The sequence below is a fragment of the Trachypithecus francoisi genome, unplaced genomic scaffold (assembly GCF_009764315.1).
Source record: "Trachypithecus francoisi isolate TF-2019V2 unplaced genomic scaffold, Tfra_2.0 Lachesis_group2, whole genome shotgun sequence".
NCBI lineage: Eukaryota > Metazoa > Chordata > Mammalia > Primates > Cercopithecidae > Trachypithecus > Trachypithecus francoisi.
In genome coordinates this window covers 139,864,470-139,890,966 of record NW_022681465.1, presented here as the reverse complement: position 1 = coordinate 139,890,966, position 26,497 = coordinate 139,864,470, and the positions used below count along the sequence as shown (strand labels likewise).

The 26,497-nt window shown below is 47.8% G+C and overlaps 1 protein-coding gene across 1 annotated transcript; it reads left to right on the top strand.

Annotated features, from left to right (window-relative positions):
* The first annotated feature begins 362 nt into the window (after positions 1 to 362).
* On the top strand, positions 363 to 26,153 carry SPARC (secreted protein acidic and cysteine rich). Its single transcript, XM_033180667.1, has 10 exons — positions 363 to 658; positions 11,266 to 11,335; positions 12,805 to 12,867; positions 14,241 to 14,328; positions 15,768 to 15,889; positions 17,710 to 17,830; positions 20,056 to 20,189; positions 21,092 to 21,240; positions 23,376 to 23,524; positions 24,013 to 26,153. The coding sequence occupies exons 2-10, from the start codon at positions 11,279 to 11,281 to the stop codon at positions 24,039 to 24,041; spliced, it is 912 nt and encodes a 303-aa protein (XP_033036558.1). The 5' UTR covers positions 363 to 658; positions 11,266 to 11,278; the 3' UTR covers positions 24,042 to 26,153.
* The last annotated feature ends 344 nt before the right edge of the window (positions 26,154 to 26,497 follow it).

The following is a 26,497-nucleotide window of genomic DNA, read 5'->3' as shown; positions in this document are numbered from 1 at the left end:
GTGGTACAAGTGGAGTTTGAGTGGGATTTTTTTTTTAAGACCAGTTCCAAATCATCAAGGATGATACCACTAGTAGCAGCTTGTCTTGTCTGTACAGTGGCAAGTCCTGGCCTTGCCTTTGTGGCAAATACAAACCCCTTGAATTGCTTCGCCCTTCTCAGCATTGCCTAATATTAGGGAGTACTCCTGTAAAGCTCACTGTTTAGAAGATCAAGACACTTGCGCCTGGTTCTGCCCCTGGGGGCCATTGGGTAATTCCTTGCACTCTCCAGGCCTCACTTGCCCTCTGAACAAGAAAGAGGCTGTTCTGGGTGATCCCTCCAGGCCTGTTCAGCCCTGGCACTCTGTGAGTCCGTTTAGGCAGCAGCCCCAGAACAGATGAGGCAGGCAGGGTTGGGGCGTTTGGTCAGGACAGCCCACCGCAAAAAGAGGAGGAAAGAAATGAAAGACAGAAACAGCTTTGGCTGTGGGAGAAGGAGGAGGTCGGGGGAAGGAGGAGACAGGAGGAGGAGGGACCGCGGGGTGGAGGGGAGATAGACCCAGCCCAGAGCTCTGAGTGGTTTCCTGTTGCCTGTCTCTAAACCCCTCCACATTCCTGCAGACCTTCAGACTGCCCAGAGAGCGCGCTCTGCCTGCCGCCCGCCTGCCTGCCACTGAGGTATGTGTGACCCCCGCCCAGCCTTTCCCTTCTATAGTTGCACCAACCCCGACACCCTAGTTCACGCCGTCAGCTCGTGTGCAAGGGAGGGAAGCTCTGCTGAGGATGCACCTCTCCTCCATCACCGCTCCATCACGGCTCCCCTTAAGAGCATGGTCCTCGGTCCTGTCTGCCTGTTGCTTTTCAGGAGGTGGACTCACTGTGTAACTTTGTCTTCCCTTATAGGTTTACAGAAAATAATCTCACTATGTCTTCGGGGGAGTATTTCTCACTCTCTGTTTCTCCCTGTGTCTGTCTCTCTGGTTTCGGAGGCTGCCTGCCTGTCCTCTTTGCTCCCTTTGCAAATGTGGCAGCTTCCTCCTTTCCTGGGAATCTGATCCCATCACAGCTGCCACAGGGACCTGGCCAGCAACCAGCGTCTGTCCTCCTGTTCCTTATTCCAGGAGAAGAAACCTCCTAGACTTGGATGTTGGTCAGGGGCTCTGTTTTCCAAAAGGGACTTTGCACGAACAATCATTTGATCTCCGAAAGGCAAAGGGGGAGGCTTCACTATTAATCCCCACCTCTGGGAAGCCTTCTGTTTTCCTCTGATTCTCCTCACTCCCAAACACCACCTTCCGTCCCCCCACATACACAAACTCCAGTGCCATTCTGCCAATTCTGCTAGGTGTTGCTCCTGTCCTGAGTTCCCTGGGATGGTAAACACAGGCAGTAGCCCTTAGTTTATCTAGATCTGAAGAACCCAGATATCAGATATCCTCAAGCAAGACGTGGGTGTAATGGGAGGTGGAGTGTGCTGGGGGAGATGTTCTCAGAAGGGGGAAAGGGGGAAGGGAAGAGGGAGAGATTTCCAGGGTCCCCTTCCGTACTCCACCCAAGACTGGTGTCCAGCCTGTCAGGGTGTCAGGGCTTCGTCAGACAAACCCACTACCTTTCTTCACTGCCACTGGCTCCATGAACTGGCTGTCATGTGGACTTCCTTAGGGAAAGGGACTCCAAGGACTCCAAGGGCAAGGGGGCACTGGGTTGAGTTATGTGTTCCAGGAATCCCAGTCTGCCCAAAAGGGAACAGAGAGGCATGCATTTTCCTCAGGAAAGGACAGCATTTTTTTCATTAGAGAAAATATTTTCACTAGTAATGCTTTAGAGTTAAATTTCTGTATGCCCCACGTGCTGGTGGTTTAGTGAGAAGCAAAGCAGAAGTAGGACACAAGCTTCAGGCATGCATTTTATGTGTGACCTTAGGTAAGTGTGTCCCCTGGATTTAGCTTCGAAACTGAAGGCTCTTTGAGGTGCTTTGTGTCCTCTAAAATATTCAAAGGAAGATTTCTTAACCAGGGTCTATGGAGTGGTCTTTGAATGGGCCTCAAGCCATCTGTAAGTCCCTAAAAATTGTATGCACTGTGTGTGTGTGTGTGTGTGAGAGAGAGAGAGAGAGAGAATGAATATGGGTGCTCACAACTTTCAGCTTTAAGATATTCTCAAATGGATTAGAGGGCATGACATGGGGATGGAGTGAGGACTGGTAACAAACATGTGTATTTGCTGGAGGGTGAAGCCTTTTGAAAAGGGAGTGGTTGAGGAAAGAGAGAGTTAACTGGCAGCTATCAGCTGCCACATCGACAAAGCCTAGAGCAAAGAGGGGGAGGGAGGGGAAGAAGGGGGTTGCCTGGAGAAGGAATCAACTTTTGAAACTTTCTCCAAGTCCCACCCACCAGAAGGCTCTTCTCGCCTGACTCACTCTCCGAGGAATGCGAGTTGCCACGGTAACCGTTTTTTCAGGGTCTCTGCCTGCTGGCTGGGAGGGGACACTCAGAACCCTCCAAGAACATCAGTCTGAACGTACCCCACCCCCAAATTCAAGGACTGCAGCAAATTTTAGGCCCTGCCCTTGTGATCTCTCAGGATTCCGGGGAAGCCTTGGGCCGTGATAATCTCCTTGCAAGGGTGTTTGAAGACTTGGGTTTTAGCTCTGGCTGTGCCCTGAAGGTACCATTTGGCCTTGAACTAATCCTTCTTTCTGGGCCCCATTCCCTCTACAGTTAAAGAACAGTAACAGCAGCCACCTCTAGAGGGTAGATAGTGTGTGGAAGAAACGGGATAATGCTCAGGGAAGCACAAATTGTGGCGTTCCCTCATAATGCAAAGGGTTTCAGAACTGATGGATTAATGGCATCCAAAGACCTGGTGAAATCATTCTCAGCTTTTTTTATTTTCTTTTTTTTTTTCCTGGCAGCTCCATTATCTTGGGATTCATGTAGAACTTCCCTTTACTAGAAGTGCTGACAGGAAAAAGTTTAAAATCATAATATTGTTTACCTTCATTTTGATTTGGGGACCTTCTTGTGTATTTCCCAAGACTGTTGTGCTCTCTATGTAGGAAAAGCATTGGCCAAGGGTGCAAAAAAAAAAAGTGTGTTCTGACTCACAGTGCCTGACATCGGGCAAGACACTTCCTCTCTTGAGGCTGCAGTGTCCCAATCTGTTAAATAGAGGTTCTAAGCTAGATGATCTCCCAGGCACCCTTCTAACTCTGAAGTCCTGTAAACCTAAATCCCAGATACAGCATTTATTTGAAGGAATAGTTGGCCTGCATTTCTAACACCCCCTTACTGCACCCCTAATTGAAAAGAAAACAAGAAAGGATGGGCTAGGGGATCTTGGGTTACATAACCATCATGCTGTATTCCCTATCCATCTGTAGAGGTTTGTCAACCAATAGTGTGACTGGGGTTTGCTATTCATGAGAACAGCTTTCCTTGCTAAAAACAAGCTATAAATAAGAAAGAATGGTGAAGGAAAGGAAAGGGCTGAGGATGTGAGGTAAACAGTAGAATATTTGGCTTTCAAAGTCATTTAGGTAGGTAGATAAATATGCAGAGATAAACAGGGACAGGTACAAACCCATAGGGCTAAAGAGCATAAACATTGATTTCATCAACAGGCACCCACTGGCTCAGCTAAAAATAAGTGCCTCATTACAGGAGCAGACACAGAAAGTCATTCACTCACACACTTCTTCCTGGATGACTGATTTATAAACAAGTTCCTATCTTGAATATCTTAATGAATGTGAAAATTCTGATCCTCGCCTATTACAGGCTGAAACAGACAGATGCTCAGTCAGGCTCTATGTAACTTACACAGACATGCCATCAGGTGTACAAACACACACCGCAACTTGTAGTCACACATGGATGGATGGATGTGCACAGTCAAACATAATATGGATCATGACAATGAGACAGAAGTGTAACCTACATGTATCACCTACATATATCACTGTGTCTCAGGAGAGAGAAAAACTGAGGCCCAGGAAGAGAAAATAATTCACTGGAGGTCACATAGCAAGCTGGAGTCTGAGCCAGACTTCCAGGTGTTTGGACCATTTAGATGTTCACCTTGCCTTCCCCCAATCCCCATTTGTTCAGTTTGGAAACATAGTCATGCACACAAGTTCCATAGATACTAAGTGGTGAGCAGCACTTTGTCTCTCCCCTTGGCTGGCCTGCAGTGCCTATTCCAGCCCACATGGCTTTGTCATTAGGCCCAAAGGCCCTGTGCAATGTGCCTGTAGGCGGCTGACCCCTTGCTTCTAGCTGGCTCCCTCCCAAATGTCAGTCTCAAAGGAAAGAAGAGAAAACCGGCCTTGAGCTTTCAGCAACCCTGAGGACCTTGTTTCTACAGCACAGAACCTGATGCTTCCCTCTCTCCTTCCCTCCCTCCCTTCCAACCCCAATCCTGAACCCAGGGACAGCTGGACTCTGCAAGGCCAGGGCCAGCAAGTAGTGACTTGACAGAATTATTTAGAAAAACAGCCTCTCCTCAGCTGGCAGCTTAGACAGGAAATCATCTCTGCTCTCACCCATCAAGCTAAGAGGTTGTTGTCTGCAAGGAAAACATGAACATAGACAACAATTGTTTTCAGAGCTGATTTCTTTCAGAAACTTGGTATTAACTTCTCTCATTTGGGGATCCCCCTGGGTCATCTTGTGTTAGTCATGGCATTAGGATTTCAGACCTATCAGATTAAAAAAGCAAAGCAAAGTAAACATCTGGATGTTTTTGACAATCTGGAAGTTTGGCTCAGACACCAGCTTGCCATGTGACCTCCAGTGAGGTATTTTCCTTCTCTAAGCCTCAATTTCTCTATCTCTACAATAAGAGACGTCACATAGAGGTTTCATGTGGCCTGACAACATCACTAATCCATCGGTAGTGGCTGTCAGAAGAACTGTGTTCAGGATTCTGATGCCTCTCTAGGCTTTAGGGGAAGAGGTCAGGCGATTGATTAGTAATGTCTGCCACATGTGCAGGAGAGGTAGGTGGAGGCCACGTGTTTGCCACATGTGCCACATATTTGCTATCTTTGGGATCTCGGAGGCCTTTCCAGATGCAACAGCCTGGACACTTTGACGTTATTTCTCCCCCTTTCATTTGTGGTCACCATGATGCAACAGCGGTCCCCTAGAGGGAGCCAAGGAGGAAGCCCGAAGATCCACCCCAGCCTCTGCTAGCCACAGTGAAACGTGGCATCTCAGATGTCTTTATGGAATATCAGGCTGATTCTGGCCCCAAACTCTGGAGCATCTCTGAGCTGCCCCAGAAGCTCTCCAGTCCTAAATTTTAGCTACCACACGTTAAAAGTTTCCTTTAGCTTCTTCTCTTCCAACAGGAAATAGAAGTGGAAGCAGGGAGTCAAGGGGCAAGTGGAGAGAGGTAATGCTCTAAAAAGCTTTTGCCTAAGTTGTTCCAGAAAATCAGAGCTGAAAAGAACCTAAGGGACCACCTTGCCCAAGTGTTCCACACTGTGTTCCTAGGAGAAACTACAGATGTTCCAAGGTGTCTTAGGGAATGTCCCTGTATGTAGGACTCCCAGTCCTCAGTTCCACTCCATTTTTAGCTGCTTTTCTTTTTTGTAGATTTTTTTGAGAGGGAGTTTCACTCTTGTTGCCGAGGCCGGAGTACAGTGGCCAATGGCACAATCTTGGCTCACTGGAACTTCCGCCTCCCGGGTTCAAGTGATTCTCCTGCTTCAGCCTCCCGAATAGCTGGGATTACAGGTGCCCGCCACCACGCCCAGCTAAGTTTTTTTGTATTTTTAGTGGAGATGGGGTTTCATCATGTTGGCCAGGCTAGTCTCGAACTCCTGACCTCAGGTGATCCACCCGCCTCGGCCTCCCAAAGTGCTGGGATTACAGGCGTGAGCCACCGCACCCAGCCTGCTCTTGTTTTTTAATTTCACACTTATTGATTAAATAGATAATAGTCATTCATATGTTTCAACACATGCTAAAAGATTTCAACTGTTTGAAATATCGGACTCTGAAGAAGATTTCATTGAAATAAAGGATTTTCTGGCTTAACTTACATAATTTTGAGCACTGACCTTAAACAGACAAACTGGGGGTGTTAGTTCTGGAGGGCAGAGGAGACTCCCCTAAGTTCGCACAGTGAGCTGGGAGACATGCTGACTTGCTCTCAGCTCTCCTGACTTCCACATCATGAGGCCACCTCTGAGCTGCTATGTCTGTTCCCGGGGCTGTGAGCTGGAGCGCCATTGTAGCTGCATGTGGCCACCTCTCTGGCCTGCCTGGCTCCGTCCCCACGTCAGCAGAGCCCAAGCTCCTTCTGAGTCCCAACTCCCTGGAGGGCCTGGCTCCTGGCTTCCTTTATTAGCCTCTAGACTTGTTTTCCTCACTTTGGGCTTGTTTACCAGCAACATGTGTTTTTGAAGCCCTTGTTTCCAAGCCAAATAGTGAGAGTGAGATGCTTGGCTGGTATCAGCTGCCCGAGTAAGAGGCCAGCCCTGAGCCTGGTCTTCGTCACTGTATCCTCTGGAGGCTGGACTTACGTAGACCAACAGGGGCAATATGTCCTTTGTTCCACCCAAATAATCCTTTCTCCCTGGGCTTATAAAGCACTGGAATTTTGCACTGAATTCTTTCGGGGGATGGAGATTCTGGGATCCTCGGACTTTAAGATGTTCTTCCCAACGACTACATTGCTTACCTCTTTATTTGGATTCTCTTGTGCAAATCACCCATGAGCCTTTCAAGATTGGTATGTTGTTGTTTCCATTTTACACATTGGGGAACAAATTGAGGCCCCAAGAGGTAGAGTTGATTTCTAAAGGTCATACAATTGCTAAGTAGCAGAGCCAGGATTTGAACCTATATATTCTGATTCTAGAACCCATGAGCTTACCTTTATGCTGTGCTGCCTCATAGTTTATTACCACTCTGTCTACCATGGTAGCCACTAGCCACTTTATATTTAAGTTGATTAAAATAGATGGGCATGGTGGCTCATGCCTGTAATCCCACCTCTTTGGGAGGCTGAGGCGGGCAGTTCGCTTGAGGTCAGGAGTTTGAGATCAGCCTGGGCAGCATAGTGAAACCCCATCTCTATCAAAAAAATAGAAAAATTAGCTGGGTATAGTCACATGTGCCTCTGGTCTCAGCTACTCGGGAGGTTGAAGTGGGAGAATCGCTTGAGCCTGGGAGGCAGAGCTTGCAATGAGCTGAAACTGCACCACCTGCACTCCAGTCTGGGTGACAGAGGGACACCCTGTCTCAAAAAAAAAACAAAAAACAAAAAAGATGTTTTCCACTATTCTCTATTGCAGTATTTCAACAAGGTCTGGGTTAAGTAAGATTTTTAGGACTGGCCTCAGTCCTTTTGTATAAAATTTTAAAATAAAAAAATTGGTTAAAATGAAATACAATTTAAAACTCAGTTCTTCATTTGCACTGGCAACATTTCAAGCATTCAATAACCACTTGTAACCAGTAGCTATAATAGTGGACCATGTAGATATAGAATGTGTTCATCATCTTGGGAAGTCCTGTTGGGTTGCATTACTCCATAAGTTCTTTCCACTCAAATGAAATTTAAAGATGGCAACTCAGTTTCTTTGCTTCACATTCTAAGAGTCTATCATTCTGAGACCCACAGTGCATGATTCTCTGATTCTGAGGTATCCCCCCATTCTAACGTTCGGTGGCTTTTTAGCATCCAAGGAGGCCCTTTATGTTTTGAGGGACAAACCTGGGGGCTGGCTGTACTTTTCCATCCTCAGAGTCTTTCCAGAGAGAGAAGTGACCTCAGCTTCAGGTCCTGCTGGCAGCCAAGGATGGATTTTCAGCAGTCTCCAGAGCAAATAAAGGCAAAAGGAAGGGACTCAATGTACGGAACAGGAGGCAGTGAGTGGCGGCTGGGAGGGGGCTAAGACTGTCTGCATTTGATGGCCACCAAGCCAAGGGAAATATGCCTCCTCTTCCTCCCCTGGCCCTGGGCATTTTCCTTCCCAGGAACTCAGGCCAGTTCAAGACCCAACTGAGCCCCATTCAGGTGACCACCTGGGAGTGGGTAACTGCCAAGGGAAATAGTGTGCAGAGGTAGAGACATGCCAGCAGTGGGGTAGGGTTGCATGGGTCCTCCCCCTAGTCCTGCCACTCACTCACTGCTACCGGCTGTTGGCAGGTTTCTCCTTTCCTCTAGGCCTTGGTCTTCTCATCTGTACTGTTGGGCAGAAAGATGTGGCTTCAGTCCCTAGTCGGATGCTGGATTGTGAAAACACCCTGAAAATGATAAACGTATGCATCATCACAGACTAAAGAAATACAAAGGAGGGTGTTTTCATTTAATATTGGTCATTTATATGAAGGAAATTTAAATTTTCACCAGGCACACTACACCTAGGTTTGATTGGCAAAGGATCACAGCTGGTAAGTTCTGAATACTGCGGTTTGACACTGTGTTCTGACCTTGCTGGGGTGACTGTTATACTCCATTAGCTTTGCAGGATGGACGCAGGCCTCTTTGGTCAGTGGTGGTTTAGAGAGCCTCAGAGAGGTATCCCGTGGGAAGCAGGGAGTATGGCTGTGCATCTGGAATAGTTCAGCCGCTTCCCTTCCCTCCCATCTCATCATCTGGGGGAAAAGCGCTCTGGGACTGGTGGTGTAGCACTGTGTACTGGGCAGGACCCAAATTTTGTGTTTGTTTTTACAGTTTTCTTTCAAAACTTTGAGGGAGTATTCCAAGATTTTGCATTCTGTTCTTAACAGTCTCTCTGTATTGCTCCCCCACTCCCACCTGTCTGAGCATAATTCCTGTTAGGCTCACCCCAACTCCATGAGCGAGAACGCTTGCCTATTTGGAGAGGGCCTGAATGTTGCATGACTTTGGACAAGTGCTTCCTCCCTCTCAACCTCAGACTCCCCATTAGGACAGTGGGACTAAGAACCCTTCCATGACTGACTGCCTCCTTCCCAGCATTGTCAGAAGGCTCTAGGAGATAGTGTTATGTGACAGTGCTTTAGAAACTATGAAGCAGCACTGTAAGACTTAGAGTTATTTTTCTTTTCTGGCTGCAACAGCAGGGATGAGGGTGGCAAGGGAGGGTGAATGTGCAGCTGGAAAAGGAATTCAGGAAGATGGGGAGGCAGGATAGACGGAAGAACTGCCCAGTGAAACCTTCCCCTGGTCACAGGGAAGCATGGTTACACTGCTCATATGCAGGACACAGACTCAGGGAAATGTCTGTCTTCCTGTCTTTCTAATCTGAAGCTTACTACATTTCCAGTCCTAGCTGGGCTATTTCTTCAATAACATGACTTCCCTGTCATTGTAGCTCAGACAGGGTGCCTTTTTTTTGTTTTGTTTTAGCTGCCATTTCACTTTGATCCATTGACTTCAAACTATCTCAGAAAGTCCTTCCTTGATGTTTTCTTTTCTGTTCCATTTGTCCCAAGCCACATGCAGGAGTTATTTATCTCCTGTCTTCCAAAAGGGGAAGCAAGAAGGGATATTTTTCCACTTAAGCCTGGGGAACAAGTGAACAACTGTGTGAGGGGAGGAACATTCCACAAACTGCCTCCAAAGGGAAGACTAGACTCCTCTGAAAGTTGGGGTCATTGTGAAGCAATACCAAACCCCCAGATCCTTTAAATTTCTGTTAGTTTTATTTCATTCACTCCATGCAATAGGGGGTGAGGTTTTGTGTCTCTTTAAGTCCAAGAAAGGACCATTATGAAGTCGGCTCTTCCTCTGCCTGTTTCTGCTTCCCAAATGCTATAGTACAAGTGCAGCCAAATGATCCCAGAGGAGATGATATGTGTCAAGATCAGAATGTTCTTGGGGTGTTTTAAGAGCCTTTTAAGGACCGAGGCTGCCACTTCAAAGTTCACGTATTCTACCCCTTTCAGTTGATAGATGTGGGAACCAAGGTCTAGAGAGACCAAAAGACTTAACCAGTACATCAAGATACTATTGTGGTAGAACAAGAACCCCTGGCATTTAATTTCAAGTTGAGTGTTCTTCTCCACGATGCCAGGTTACCTCCCACCACCATTTGGTCAGTTGAAAAGTCTTGGAAGAATTAAGGGATGATGAGCCTGACAGGGAGGTTTTGGGAGAAAAAAGAGGGACGACATGGCCATTGCTGCTCCTGACTGGAAGACTATTTGTGGGTAGAGAGAGCAGGTTTGTTCTTTGTGGCTGCAGGGGAGGCAGGGTAGACAGATCAGAAGGTTTGAGGGAGGCAGATTTAGATCAGTAAAAGAAAGAACTTTCTAAACTCACTTGAAAATGAAAAGCCATTTAGTTAGCTCAAGAAATGAAGTGTCTCCACCACAGAGCCTCTGTTAGGAATGGTATTTTGGTTTTGAATCCTCAGAGGAGATGCTGCTCCAACATCTCTTATAGCCATGAGAGTATTAGAGTCTAGAGCTTGCCATTTAGAGGTGAGACCTTAACAGTTACCAGAACGGGGGTATTTTCAAGATCTGAACACATCCCCTCTGCAACACATGGAAGCATCTGGATGGTTTCCTTACAGGACTAAAGAACTGCTGTCCCTTCTGGGTAGAATGGAGAAAAATGTGGCCACCCTCAAGTTTCCATGGGTTACATTCCAAAGCTATTGTTCTTTGTTTTAGAATGTGGATCTCATTATCTCAAACTGGCAAGAACTTGCTGCCTATTAACTTCTCCCATTGCAGAGGGAGTAGGAAGGAGGGGGAGGAGGCGACAGAGGAGGAGGAGGAGAGATTGGGTTTAGGGAAAAAAATAATTTTAGAATATCAGGGATTGAAGGGACCTTGAAGATAGTCTGGTTTGGCATTGCCCAAACTTAGCTAACTAGCCCATCACCTTAGTTGAATCACTTTTTAAAAACTTTAATAAATGTATTATGAAAGCAGATTTTATATCATTACCATAAATGGAAAACTCTGTGTATCTTTGTCATAAATAGAAGGAAACTGTAAAAACAAACACATAAAAAAAAACAAAAACAACAACTTTATTCAGTTCCAGCTGGATATAATTTCCTGTGGAAGCTCTGAGCTGGAGGCCTGTTCTCTCTGTTAAAAAAGGAGATAGATGAGTATAAAGGAGGTGTTCAAGATATCTTAGCACCAAACTGAGAGTTTCTTCTCATATAAGCAGAATTGAAAGAATATTAAATGGAACCAACTTCCTCTCATGTTTTTCACTATCATTTAACTTGTACCATCTAACATTATCTTGCACATATCAGGAATTCAGAAATCTCCATAAGGAAGTCTCACCCTCACTGAACTCTCAATCTCTCCTCCCCACAGGGTTCCCAGCACCATGAGGGCCTGGATCTTCTTTCTCCTTTGCCTGGCTGGGAGGGCCTTGGCAGCCCCTGTAAGTACCTAAATATCATATCTCCTTATTTTCATTCCTACCACTAGCTCCAGGGGTTCTGAGCCTGCCAGCCCTGGATGCTGAAAGGGAACAGGGACTTCCCCATTTCAAGTTAGTTGTCTTTTTTTTTTAAGATTTGTTTTTCTTAAGTTAGTAAGTTCAGGAGAAAAACTGGGATGAGGACCATTGGGTGATGTTTCAGAGAAGAGAGAGTTCCATGTAATGTTAGATAAACTTCTTAGTAGTCAGAGCCTCCCAGCAGTGAACTAGGATTGCTTTAGAAGGAAATGACCTCTTTGTCATATGAGGAATTCAAGCAGGCAGGAGACGGGATGTGGGGGATTGCTGGTAGGGGTGGTGTTAGAAGAGATTCAAGCTATAGAGAGAGGAACGTGTTGGCTTCTGAAACAGTGAGGGTTGTTTGATTGTAAGCAACAGTTCAATCTAACTAAATTGGTGGAGGAGGGGAAGATACAGAGGTAGATTATAATATTAAAGGCCTTGGGGAGGACTGAAAAAGGGCAAATCTAGGCTTTGGGAGTTAAGAACTCATGGACAGTCTCTGAGATGTTGCTATCTGAATGAATCAACTCCAGCAATTTTCACATCTTGAGAGAATGTGCCAAGAAGATTTTTAAAAATTCAAAAAATGAGAGCCAATCAGGCTGAGCTTGGGTCCTGAGGCAACTTCTTGGCCAGGGGAGGGTGGGGCCCCTTGACTGACTGACAACTTCTCCAAGCATTGCATGCAGAGGACAGGAGTAGTTATCCACAGCCCATCTGGAAGCCTTCACCAGGAGAGGAGGAAGAAACAGGACAGGCAAAAAGTGCAATTTCTTTCAACCTGTGATCCCCTCATCCTCTCTTCACTAAGAAGTGGGAGTGATGGCAGACCCTGGCAATCTTGATCAGGCTGGTAGATGGAGGCAAAAGTTTCTCAAAGTTGGCTTTAAGTTTTGAAGCAGCCCCAGCCACCTAGGGGCCTCAAAGTTGTGTGTTTTCTTGCTTTCTCCTACTCCAAGTTGAAATGGCAAGAAACATTGCCTAATAATAATAATAATAATATCAGACTGTGAGGAAGATGATGACATCTGTTAAAATTCACAGTGTCATCCCCTCTGGATGTCAATTTTCCTATCTGTAAAGTGAGGGAATTGGTCTGGATCAGTGATTTTCAGACTTTATAAGAATCAAAGCAGCAGAAATACTTTTCCAAGCTAAATCTTAGGTAGACACCTTGGATGTAAAATACATAAAATGAGAGCTGCTTGAGTGTTCCACGGTGCTCACATGACTGGCTCCTTCTTTATCCTGTCCCTCACCCATGGCAGTCTGTGAGACACAACTTTGGGGATCTCCAGTGAGCTGCTCTCCAAGCTCCCCTAGCCTGTATCTCAGGCCACAGGCACTTTGGAGGTGCAGCTGGCCTTATTCCTGACCCCCTGAACCCTACTTTCTCTTTCCAACAGCAGCAAGAAGCCCTGCCTGATGAGACAGAGGTGGTGGAAGAAACTGTGGCAGAGGTGACCCAGGTATGTGGGCAGTGACTACAGCCCCTTAGCCCCTCTCTACCTGTATCTGTGCCCTGAGAAATTAGGGCGGGTGCTGTGGGTCTCAATGCTAGAGTGGGGCATTCATCTCTGTGTACACACATAGCATAGATGCAAACCCTAAGTATCCCCCACATCCTGAAACACTCCTGAATGCTTCCCAAACCTTCAACGGAACCCTACGTTTGGGGGCCAGGACCTTAAACTTTTTGTTTTTTAAGCTGTAGAACAACTGTTCTTCCATGTTTACCCACAGTTTCCCCAAACATAAAACAGGAGGCCGGGTGCGGTGGCTCACGCCTATAATCTCAGCACTTTGGGAGGCCGAGGCAGGCGAATCACAAGGTCAGGAGTTCGAGACCAGCCTGGCCAACATGGTGAAACCCCATCTCTACTAAAAATACAAAAAAGTAGCTGGGTGTGGTGGCGTGCGCCTGTAATCCCAGCTACTCAGAAGGCTGAGGTAGGAGAATCTCTTGAACCCACGAGGCGGAGGTTGCAGTAAGCCAAGATCTCGCCACTGTACTGTAGCCTGGGCGACAGTGCAAGACTCAGTCTCAAAAAATATATAAAAAAATAAAAACTACACATACACACACACACAGAGGAAAGGGGAGATGCTTGGGTGTGACTGGCAGGGGTGGAGGCTTGATACCCTCTTGTGAACAGAAGTCTCAGTCAATTTAGAAAGTTTATTTTGCCAAGGTTAAGGATGAGCCCATGACACAGCCCCAGGAAGTTCTGAGACATGTGCCCAAGGTGGTCGGGAGTACGGTTTGCTTCTATACATTTTAGGGAGACATGAGACATCAATCAATATGTCTAAGTTGTACATTAGTTCAGTTCGCTAAGGCAAGACAACTTGAGAAGTAAGGGCTTCCAGGTTAGAAGAAGAAAAGAGACAAATGGTTGCATTCTTTTGAGTCTTTGATCAGCCTTCCCCTGAATACACAATTTAATCTGGCTCAGTGAATTTGCATTTTTACATAAACAATAGGGGAGAGGAAGCAATCAGATAAGCATTTGTCTCAGGTGAGCCTCAGAGGGATGACTGCATAGAATAGGAGGCGGGTTTGTCCTATGCAGTTCCCAACTTGACTTTTCCCCTTAGCTTAGTGATTTTGGGGTCCAAGATATATTTTCCTTTCACGCTTTCTTTCCCCAACACCCCTGGTGGCCTCTAAGGCAGCTCAACAGAATCCCAGGCATACTGCGAAACACAACAGGCCTATAGATTAAATCTGGATTCCCAACCCTGCATTTGTGCTTTCTGTGACCTGGAACCCTTCAGCTACCCTTATGGGTCTGGGATGGGAGTGGGGACCATTTTACCCATTCTTCTCTCTCAATTCCAGGTATCTGTGGGAGCTAATCCTGTCCAGGTGGAAGTAGGAGAATTTGATGACGGTGCAGAGGAAACCGAAGAGGAGGTGGTGGCTGAAAGTACGTCCCTTCCCTGTGACTTGGCACATCCAAGCTGCCCTTGGCTGCCTGGGTCTGGGGCATGAGGACAGCCTACATGAGGCTCCTTCCAGCAGAAATGCAGGGTGGGGTCCTCAGTGGGCTATGGAGGAAACACGGCTTTGACTTAATGACTGGGAAACTGTGACACTCAGTCCCCTGGGATCCCGGCAAGATCGGTTTCCAGGCCATGCATGTGTGTGGTAGGAAGGAGAGTTCTCCAGCTGAATATGGCCTTCTCCCCTCATAGCTCTTTGCCCTGAGTCCAAAGCTGAGTTTCCCAGTCCCGCGGAGGTTGCTGATCACATCTGGTTGCCAAAATCCCCCATTGCTTCTGTCTCAGCCCGTGCCCCACAGAGGAATAGATCTGAGAGAAGAGATCAGGAACTTGCACACTCATAAGCTCATTCTATTTCCCACAACCCAAGGAAATGAGGTCCTGAGGAAATGCAACCTGACATAAACCATACCATGCTATCCATGTGTTAGTGCCCTGGGAGAGAAATGACCTAGGGGCTCTGGCTGCAGCCCTAGGTGCAAGGCATTTGTACCCAAGGGGTTAAGAGCATGGACTTTGGAAGCAGTCCAACCAAGCTTTGAACCTAGGTTTCTCCACAGCAGCTTGCTTAGCATCTCGGGGCCTCAGTTTCTCATCTCTTATATAGGGCTGATGAAGACAGCAGAACCTCCTCCCAGGGCTGTCAGAAGGTTTACAGACAAGCTGAGTAGGCATCCACTAAAGGATTATTAAAACACCCAAAATAAAGCATCGCTAGGTAAAGGCCACATTATTAAGCTCTCATCCTGAGGGGATAGTTAATGATATTCGATCTAGCTGGGCACACGGTTTCTGTTGGAACAGAGGGACGTCTACTGAGTCATGTTCCTTCCCGCCTCCACGCCCACCTCATCCGGTGTTTACCAGGCTCTATTGTCTAGCATGGACCTTGGGGCTTTTCTCGCTTTTCGTTTATAGCTGCTTAAGTCTGTTTTGTTGGGCCTCACCGCTCCCTGGCTCAGTGTCAACAGCTGACTTTCTAAGCCATTCTAGAAAGCCTATTCTGGAATCCAGAAATGCCTCACTGCGATTGTTCAGTGGAGACCCAGGAACACAATGGTTGCTTCAATCTTCGGGAAGGCCATATGGCATCTAGTGTTTTTGGGTCCCAGACTGAGCCTCCAGCCCCTCAAAAGTGCCTGACCTCTATCTCGAGCTAAACCTCTAATCCCCAGCTGAACCAACTGCTCCCCTAAATGCTGACTGCAAGGCTCAGTGTAAGAGCAGGCAGGACTCAGGGCTGCCCAACGTCCAGAGTGGGGGCCACTGCCAAGGACTGTCAGCCCTGAGATCTGTCCAGGTAGGATGGGGGTAGATGTGCTAGTCCAGGTGATGCTGATTCCCTTGTTTTTCTGCCCTACAGACCCCTGCCAGAACCACCACTGCAAACACGGCAAGGTGTGCGAGCTGGATGAAAACAATACCCCCATGTGTGTGTGCCAGGACCCCACCAGCTGCCCGGCCCCCATTGGCGAGTTTGAGAAGGTGAGGGCTGAGAGACAGGGGCGGGGGTAGGGATTGGGCACTTCGGAATACAGGATGTCTGCTCAGGAAAGTGTTGGCTTGGTGGTTCTATGGGGGCAGCGCCAGTCTCAGAAGTCCCCTTACTACACCTAGTCCCAGCAGGAAAGAGGGGATGAGTCAGAGTGCTCTGCCTGGCACTGGATCTTTCCAGCAACCAGCAAGACTTTAATAGCACCAACAGATTCCAAGTCCTACGCCAGACTCTTAGAGCTAAGAGTATAAGAGCATCAGCAAAGAATCAGGTCCAAATATATGGGTTCTGGGGCCAAACCGAAGGTTGACTTCAAACCTCATCTCCATCACTTGTTAGCTGTGAGATTTCAGCAAAGTTGCCGGACCTTTTCAGGTCTCAGTTTTCTCACGTCCAAAGAGAGAATAAAAATAGTCCTTAATTCATAGAACTGTTGTGATGTGTCAGAAAATGCTTGGTACATAACGAGTATCCAATAAATGCTACTTATTTTTAAATTATTTCTCAAATATGTCCCTTCTCTCCAGTAGGACCCATCCCTCCATCCATCCATCCATCCATCCATCCATCCATCCATCCATCCCTCCGTCCAAGTAAATATTTTTTGAGTGCCTACTCCTGCCCACCATCATGCTGGTGGCAGTCTATCTCATGGCAGCAAATCTGGGGCCAGCATTGTTCCTACAGCTTCCATCTGGCTTCTCCATCTTCAGTTTCTCCAGAGACTACATAGCCTCTGGGTTCCACATTTTAATATCATTGTTAACATTTTCCTCCTCACCCTCCCCACTCCCAATGCCCAGTCACCAGTGCCCATCAGTTCTCCCTCTGCAGTGAAATATAAGCTATACTAAGTAAGTACAGTCAGGATGTTCAACACAGGCTCCCCTCCTCCTAACACAGCTACTTACGGCCACTGCCCTCGTCCAGCCCTCAACATCTCTGCTTGGCCACTCCTATGTTCAGAGATTGACTCGGACTCCAATGGCTCAGCATACAGTTGTACTCACAGCTAAGGTTTAGTACAACGACATATTCAGGATATACAGCTGGGTCATAAGGGAAAAAGACACAGGCAGAGTCAGGAGGAATCTGAGTGAAGACTGACTTACTCCCATGAGGGGTCATCAGAGTGCATTCTTACCCCAGCTACAAAGATGCAGCCACATGTGAGTGATGTTTCTGTCCAGGGAAGCTCATTAGAGAGCACCCAAAGTTTTAACTGGAGGCTGGTCACATAGGTACCCTTTGCCTAGCATGCACCAGAATTTCACTCTTCCAGAAGGAAAGCAGATGTTCAGCATGAACCAGATTGTTTGTACAAACAGTCCAGGCATAGTGAGCCACTCTTATCAGTTAGGGAAATATTTACAGCAGTGCAGGGAACTGTTTCCCAGCTCAGTTCCCAGACACCAGCCACAGGCTGACCTTACAAGCAGGCCTTTCTAAGGATAACAGTTCCAGACCTGCTATGTTAACTCTTCTTTGAACACTCTTGTTTCTCTCCCATTCCCGTCTTTAACTTTCTTCAAATATCTTCCAGGATTTTTTTTCCCCTGTGTCTTAGACCTGACTCAGTCATGCCTCTGTTCAAAGACCATCGATGGCTCTCAGCCTGGGCTGAACATTGACCTGGGAACCCAAAGAGTGGATTTGTGTCCCAGCCCTACCACAACTCACTGTATGACCTCGGGCTAATGACATTCCTTACTTAACCCTCGCTGTCCCCATCTCTGAAATGGGCAAGGATAGTGGTATCAGCTAAGGGCTTTGGGAATGAAGGAGGGGGTGCTCTGTGCTTTGCCAACAGGTGTGCAGCAATGACAACAAGACCTTCGACTCTTCCTGCCACTTCTTTGCCACAAAGTGCACCCTGGAGGGCACCAAGAAGGGCCACAAGCTCCACCTGGACTACATCGGGCCTTGCAAATGTGAGTGTCCTTGGGCCATTCCAGACTCCCGTCTTGGGGAGAGAGCTCTGAGCTGGCACTGATGCTGGCTCTGCCACCCCCATGCTGGGCGATCTTGGGCAAATCTCTTTCCCTTTCTGAGTCTCAGCATCCCCATTTATAAAATGAGGTAATCATCTATGAGTCGGCTCCTCCCAACTCTGAGGTCAGGGTACTTTCTGGGGAAGGACTGAGCGACTATGGAAGGTCAGCATCAGGGAGGGTTTCTGGAGTCTCTCACTAGCATCTGAGACAACCACATTTCATTTCTCTAACGAGGAAGAAGTTCTTCTCTAAGGCTAACTTGCATCTTTCTTGCTTCAACACTGTAAAGCAAAAATGATGTTTGACCTGGGCCTACAAAATATTTTGAAAATATCTAAATTTGAATGCTGTAAAATAAGGGTTATGCCTGTCAGTTTGCTTTGGGCTCTGTTACTCGGTACTGTCATATCATCACCTTTTACTCCATTACATTCCTATCTGCCCTCTGAAGAGAGAGGATAAGCACCCTCTTCCAGAAACCTGGGAGCCCGTTGCCTGGGGAAGGATGCCAGGGTACGGTCTAATCTTTGGTTAGTGACCCCAGCTACAGACTCAGTGGGGCCAAGTTCCTTGTTCAGCATCCTCCCTGTCATGGGAGACCTCCAAGACCACACCTGCTCCCACTCCAAGGCAACATCCACACTGTGGGTCTTGTATATTCTGGCCCGATGGCAATGAGGACAGCCACTCACCTCCCTCAGGTGCACAGGGTGCAGAAAAGTACGTAGGGGAAGCAAAGTTCTCCCCGTGGGGCCCGGGCTATGAAATTGAGAAGGTACAGAGTAGAGAAGCAGGGTTGGGGGAAGAAGCGTGGGTAGGAAGTCCCTGGGCAGTGAGACTAGAGTGCCTGTCTTAAGGAGCCTTTACGAAGTGACTTTGCTTTCCCTGAGGCATGTTGCCCACTCACTCCAACTCCTAAGGTTTTTATCACCAAATGTTCTCTCCCAGACCCCAGCTAATAATGAAGGTGGCCTCACAGAGGGGACTTTCCATGGTCCAGTGATGAGGGAAGAGCAGACCCTAAGCCCCCAGGTGACCACACTACCCTGGCTGCTGGATGGGGCTCTGACAATGTGGCCTTGAGCAAGTCCCTTCTCTCCATGCTGACCTCTAACAAGTCCAGTACAAAGTGTGAACTTGGGTCAGGCGCAGTGGCTCACACCTGTAATCCCAGCACTTTGGGAGGCCGAGGCGGGCAGATCACGAGGTCAGGAGATCGAGACCATCCTGGCTAACATGGTGAAACCCCGTCTCTACTAAAAATACAAAAAAATTAGCTGGGCATGATGGCGGACACCAGTAGTCCCAGCTACTCGGGAGGCTGAGACAGGAGAATGGCGTGAACCCGGGAGGCGGAGCTTACAGTGAGCTGAGATCACGCCGCTGCACTCCAACCTGGGCAACAGAGTCAGACTCTGTCTCAAAAAAAAAAAATTAGCTGAGTATGGTGGCACATGCGTGTAGTCCCAGCTACTCAGGAGACTGAGGAGGGAGGATTGGTTGAGCCCAGGAGGCCGAGGCTGCAGTGAGCTGTGATTGTGCCACTTCACTCCAGCCTGGGCAACAGAGTGAGACGCTGTCTCAAAAAAAAAGAAAAGAAAAGAAAAGAAAAAGAAAAGTGTGGACTTGGATGAAATCTTCGGGTCTGCATTTGTGATTCTAAGTTCCAAAGACCAGGTTGGAATCATTTCTAAGAAGATTCTGGTGGTTACACATTCCTGATTCCTCTACTCCCTACTCCCTGCCAAGCTGGGCCTGTGGATATGTGATCCCTCAGCCTCCCAGCTTCAAACACCTGCCAATGGTTGACATGAACAACATAAGCCGTCTCAGCTAGAATCACACCCAAAGCCCAGCACCCAGTAAGGTGCAGGAGCCATCAGGAGCCATCCGTTTCCCTGATCTGAGGAGATCAGGCTGAGAAAGCAGCAGCCATGCCTTTGCACAATGCATTTTTAGAGCATTCTTCCCATACATAATCTCCTCTGCTCTTTGTCCTGTGAAGAAACTGTGGCCCAGAAAGGTTGAGCCACGGTGCCAAGGCCACCAATGCAGGTGGTGTGTGTGGGGCCCCTGGGGTGGGGAGCAGGCCCAGGCAGCTGGTTGGCTCTCGGCTGGGAGAATCAGGGTCTGCGCTGACCACCCCTATGTTTGGAACCTAGACATCCCCCCTTGCCTGGACTCTGAGCTGACCGAATTCCCCCTGCGCATGCGAGACTGGCTCAAGAACGTCCTGGTCACCCTGTATGAGAGGGATGAAGACAACAACCTTCTGACTGAGAAGCAGAAGCTGCGGGTAAGTGGTCTCTCTGGCCCTGCTGGCCCTGTGCTGGCGAAGATCCAGTCCCATTCCTAGAACTGGGCCCCCAACTGCTGGGTGGCATCCTGCTCTGAAGCGTGCATTCACCCCTGAACACCAGGACACATACTTCTCCTCCCAGAGACCTGCTCCCTTTGCTTAACTTAGCATTAAACAAAAGAGACACAAACAGCCCTGTTCCTTTTTCCTTTGGAGGCTGTGGATCTTAAACTTTAAAGAGCATATTATGTACCACAGGATGCTGATAAAATGCAGATTCCTTGGTCCCACCTCAGGCCACTGAAAGAGTGTCTCTAAAAAGCAAGGCCTAAGAAGCTGCATTCTAAGTACTCCCTAGGTGATTTATGTTTATTTTATTTTTTTGAGGCGAAGTCTCACTCTGTTACGAGGCTGGAGTGCAGTGGTGCGATCTCGGCTCACTGTAACCTCCACCTCCCGGGTTCAAGCGATTCTCCTGCCTCAGCCTCTCAAGTGGCTGAGACTACAGGCATGCTACCATGCCCGGCTAATTTTTGTATTTTTAGTAGAGACAGAGTTTCACTATGTTGGCCAGGCTGCTCTCAAAACTCCTGACCTCAGGTGATCTGCCTGCCTCAGCCTCCCAAAGTGCTGGGATTACAGGCGTGAGCCAGTGTGCCCGGACTTCTCCAGGTGATTTTGATGTGGGTAGCTATACAGCGAATTCTTTGAGATCATCCCAGGCTTCTGGTTTTGTGAATGAGATGCTGGTACTCATCTATGACCCCTCCTTCCCCTCATTGTGAGCTTTGGTCTAGCTAGTCTCTGCCTGCTCTGGCCTTCTGGCAGGGGTGGGAGGGCCCGACTGGTCCAGACAATCTCCGTAGACCTCTTGTCACACACGGTCTCTACTCCCTCAGGTGAAGAAGATCCATGAGAATGAGAAGCGCCTGGAGGCAGGAGACCATCCCGTGGAGCTGCTGGCCCGGGACTTTGAGAAGAACTACAACATGTACATCTTTCCTGTGCACTGGCAGTTCGGCCAGCTGGACCAGCACCCCATTGATGGGTAAGACCCCAGACCCTAGAGTGGACAGAGCCATGGCTGAAGGCTGGCAGGTGCACTAGCTAGGGCTAGAAAGCCTCTCAGCAGCCTATGCTGCTCCCAGCCCCAGCATCCACAGTTTGCCTGGGGATTGGAGCAGAAGGATGAGGCATCTGGAGAAAAGATGTGGACTTGGGAGAAAGAAGCCAATAAGACACTCTCATGCCGAGGTGCAAGTCAGTAGGAGCTTAAAATAGCTCCATAATCCTGCAAGTACTAGGCGTGGATATCTGGATGATGAAGGAGTGTGAGTTAGGAAGGAGTACCAGGGTCCAAGGGGTGGCAGGGGACAAGGTGGGGTCAGCCATATGCTCCCTGTCCTTCAGCAGAACATCCAGGGGCAGTGCAGCCACCTGGTACTGTCTAAGCCCTGTCCTAAGGCCCAGCCCCAACAGGGCGCAACTGACCCTGGAAGTTATCCAAAAAATCCCTTCTATTTTGCAAGCCCCCAGTTTGAGGACTCTTGTCCCTTGTCCAAATGAGTTATGAGGCACTGTGCAACTGCACTGCAGAAAAAGCAGGCAGCTGGTCAGTTAGCAAATGCTTACTGAGTGTGCATTTTGTGCCCTGCACTATTCTAGGCAGGGGACTGAACAGCAATCAGAGCTGGCATGGTCCTTGCCCTTATGGACTCATACTCTGTTCATAACCCTGTCACTACCTTCTGAACTTTTCTTGTGGTGATGAAGTGAGAGCCCCTGCTCAGCCTCAGATAGAGCAAGCCACACCTGCACCTTCCCAGAGTTGTTTTCACTTTGTCCTTGGGTTGTGGAAGCAGAGCATCACACGCAGGAGAAAGGAAGGGTGCCCTACTCACATACCCAGGAACCTCCTCTCTAGGATTTTCACCCCTTGCTCTTTATCCAGCCCATGCGCCTGGAGTCCGCCAACCCTGCCAGTGATCCTGAGGGCTGGGGTCTCCTGAGCTCTGGGAATCTCCCGGCCACTTCTCTCCCAGGCTCTTGCCATGGCTGGGATCCAACTGAGTCACTCATTGTGGCAGGGAGGGGAAAAGTCAAGGGGGAACATCTGGAGCTCAGGCAAAGCAACTGGATCCCACTGCAACAGAGGGCCTGGAGGGAGGCTTCCAGATGGGGTGCAAGGACTGCACATCTGGGGAACGGCTCCAGCCTGGGCAAGGGGACCCACTTCTTCCTCCTCCCATCCCAGGGCTGTAGGTGACCTTGCCTGCATCCCTGCCCCTCCCTGGGCCTCGGTTTTCCACCAGTACAATGAAGGGGAGGAGAAGGTTCCTATCAGTTCAAACATTGTGTGATTTCTTTGGTGAGCTGGGTGGGGCTGGGAGGTCTAGAGGTTAAGAAGACAATTGGAGTCACATTGTTCCCTGGAGATCATTGGCAGGGAGAGTGTTTTAGGGAGAAGTAGTTGGGAGCTCTGGGGAACTAAGAAAAAAATTATAAACATGCTCTGGAGCCTAAGGCCAGCAGGGAGAATAGGGAGGGAGGACAGTGGGAGAGACATCCAAAGGACCTCCCTCTCAGACATTACGGGATACACAAGTAAAGCTCTATGAAGATGGTTAGAGCTCCCATTAACCCTCACTGCCAATCCCAGTCCCTTTCCACATTCCTTCCCAGACGGCAGCACTGTCACCAGATCAGTGTGTCTTTTTAGACCTTTTACTAGGCATTTATAGTTACATAAATGTGTGTCCATAGACAATATACAGGGTTGTGTCATGCCAGATTTTGATCTACCCATAGCAGAAGTGCTGAATTCTGATTTTAAGTTTCTGTGCCCCCAGTTCTCAGCCAATTGGGAAACAATCAAACACACCAAAAAGACCTTTGTTTTTGAGCCCATGAAACCGTAGTGCTGGAAGGGCTGTTAGTAATTACGGCTAACTCCTCCTCTTTGCTGGAAGGAGAAACTGAGGTTCCGAATGGGGCACTGCTGTTCTCTGAGTCTCAGAGCAGTCAGTGGCAGAGCTAAGGGTAGACCTGGGATTCTGGCTTTTTGTCCTGCTTTAAATATCCTTTCCTCCACGCTCTGGGGCAGGCTAACTCCCCGGTTGCCTCCCTAGGCTGGGTGTGGAGCTTTTCCATGCCTCAGGCCCTCTCCTGCCTTCTTCCCTGCAGGTACCTCTCCCACACTGAGCTGGCCCCACTGCGCGCTCCCCTCATCCCCATGGAGCACTGCACCACCCGCTTTTTCGAGACCTGTGACCTGGACAATGACAAGTATATCGCCCTGGATGAGTGGGCCGGCTGCTTCGGCATCAAGCAGAGTGAGTGTCTGAACAAAGGAGCAAGGGGCATGGGCAGAAGCACTGCTCCCAGGGTTCTGGGTTGTCATCCTCACACTCTCTGCTCTCTTGGTCTGTCTGTTGTCTGTCCTCTCTGCCTGTCTCTGCTCTGTCTGCCTATTTGACTCCGGTTTGTTGGGCATCTTCCTGATCCTTCTCTGTCCATCCGACTGTCTCTCTCTCTTTTCCTTCCTCCAGCGTTAGCACTCACCCTGTGCTAAACACTATTTTGGGAACTGGCAGGCACACAGAGAGGAAACAGGAAGTGTAACTTGGCAGCGTGTGTAAGAGACAGGGAAAGGCCAGAGACAGGGAGAGCAATGTTCCTCCGTCACTGACTTCCTGGGTGACCTTGGACGGCCACCTAGACCCCCGTCCCTGGGGATGGGTGGGAGTCCACCAACTCCTTGGGAAGTGCGTCATCATCGACACAGCCTTATTTTTAACCCTGCTCTTTTCTTGCTTTGCAGAGGATATCGACAAGGATCTTGTGATCTAAATCCACTGCTTCCGCAGTACCGGATTCTCTCTCTTCAACCCTCCCCTTCCTGTTTCCCCCAATGTTTAAAATGTTTGGATGGTTTGTTGTTCTGCCTGGGGACAAGGTGCTAACATAGATTTAAGTGAATACTTTAACGGTGCTAAAAATGAAAATTCTAACCCAAGACATGACATTCTTAGCTGTAACTTAACTATTAAGGCCTTTTCCACACTCATTAATAGTCCCATTTTTCTCTTGCCATTTGTAGCTTTGCCCATTGTCTTACTGGCATGTGGGTGGACATGGATCTGCTGGGCTCTGCCTTAAACACACATTGCAGCTTCAACTTTTCTCTCTAGTATTCTGTTTGAAACTAATACTCACCGAGTCAGACTTTGTGTTCATTTCATTTCAGGGTACTGGCTGCCTGTGGGCTTCCCCAGGTGGCCTGGAGGTGGGCAAAGGGAAGTAACAGACACACGATGTTGTCAAGGATGGTTTTGGGACTAGAGGCTCAGTGGTGGGAGAGGTCCCTGCAGAACCCACCAACCAGAACGTGGTTTGCCTGAGGCTGTCACTGAGAGAAAGATTCTGGGGCTGTGTTATGAAAATACAGACATTCTCACATAAGCCCAGTTCGTCACCATTTCCTCCTTTACCTTTCAGTGCAGTTTCTTTTCACACTAGGCTGTTGGTTCAAACTTTTGGGAGCATGGACTGTCAGTTCTCTGGGAAGTGGTCAGCGCATCCTGCAGGGCTTATCCTCCTCTGTCTTTTGGAGAATCGGGGCTCTTCTCAGGGGCTCCGGCGACTGCCAGGCTGTTTCAGCCAGGAAGGCCAAAATCAAGAGTGAGATGTAGAAAGCTGTAAAATAGAAAAAGTGGAGTTGGTGAATTGGTTGTTCTTTTCCCGCATTTGGATGACTGTCATAAGGTTTTTAGCATGTTCCTCCTTTTCTTCATTCTCCCTTTTTTTCTTCTATTAATCAAGAGAAACTTCAAAGTTAATGGGATGGTCGGATCTCACAGGCTGAGAACTCGTTCACCTCCAAGCATTTCATGAAAAAGCTGCTTCTTATTAATCATACAAACTCTCACCATGGTGTGAAGAGTTTCACGAATCTTTCAAAATAAAAAGTAATGACTTAGAAACTGCCTTCCTGGGTGATTTGCATGTGTCTTAGTCTTAGTCACCTTATTATCCTGACACACAAACACATGAGCATACATGTCTACACACAACTACAAAAATACAAATCTTTGCAAACACATTATTATGCTTTTGCACACACACACCTGTACACACACACCGGCATGTTTACACACAGGGAGTGTATGGTTCCTGTAAGCACTAACTTAGCTGTTTTCATTTAATGACCTGTGGTTTAACCCTTTTTATCACTACCACCATTATCAGCACCAGACTGAGCAGCTATGTCCTTTTATTAATCATGGTCATTCATTCATTCATTCATTCACAAAATATTTATGATGTACCTACTCTGTACCAGGTCCCATGCCAAGCACTGGAGACACAGTTATGGCAAAGTAGACAAAACATTTGTTCTTTTGGAGCTTAGAGTCCAGAGGAATACATTAAATAATGACACAACCAAATATAAATTGCAAGATGTCACAGGTGCAATAAAGGGAGAGTAGGAGAGACCATGAGTGTGTGTAGCAGGAGGACACAGCATTATTCTAGTGCTGTACTGTTCCGTACGGCAGCCACTACCCACGTATAACTTTTTAAGATTACATTTAAATTAATTAACATTCAAAATGCAGCTCCCCAATCACACCAGCAACATTTCAAGTGCTTGAGAGCCGTGCATGATCAGTGGTTACCCTATTGAGCAGATCAGATGTAGAATATTTTCATCATCACAGAAAGTTCTATTGGACAGAGCTCTTCTAGATCATCATTAAGACTACAGAGCACTTTTCAAAGCTCATGCATGTTCATATTTTGTGTCATATGTGTCATATTTTGAGCTGGTGTTTTGAGACTCCCCTTAGAGAAACAGACTCAAAAAAATGTGCTCAATTGCAATGGGCCACATACCTAGATCTCCAGATGTCATTTCCCCTCTCTTAAGTTATGTTAAGATTACTAAAATAATAAAAGCTCCTAAAAAATCAAACTGTATTCTGGTATTCTCTTCTACACAATGGGAGGGAGAGCAGTAGGAGAGATTTGTCCATTTGGTCCTGGCCATTTGAGGAATGCAAGCCCAGCACTAGTCTCATAATCTCTAGGAATCTGTGGAGAGATGGATTAAAGTAAATTTCAGCACTGGCTCATTCAGTCATTTGGCAACATTCATCAGGTACCTGCAATGTGTTAGGGGGTCTTATGAGTAGGCAGCGTGCATGATCCTTGCTCCCCTGGAGCTTTCTAACATTCTAGCAGGCAGACCATACATTGCAATACTGTTTCTGATAAAAACATGTGCTGTAAAGGAAATAAATGGA

Excerpts from the sequence above, each read along its gene's own strand:
- SPARC (XM_033180667.1), top strand. The coding sequence starts at position 11,279 with ATGAGGGCCTGGATCTTCTTTCTCCTTTGCCTGGCTGGGAGGGCCTTG. Across the intron at positions 15,890-17,709 it reads CCATTGGCGAGTTTGAGAAG|GTGTGCAGCAATGACAACAA; the intron begins GTGAGGGCTGAG and ends CTTTGCCAACAG. Across the intron at positions 17,831-20,055 it reads CTACATCGGGCCTTGCAAAT|ACATCCCCCCTTGCCTGGAC; the intron begins GTGAGTGTCCTT and ends TTTGGAACCTAG.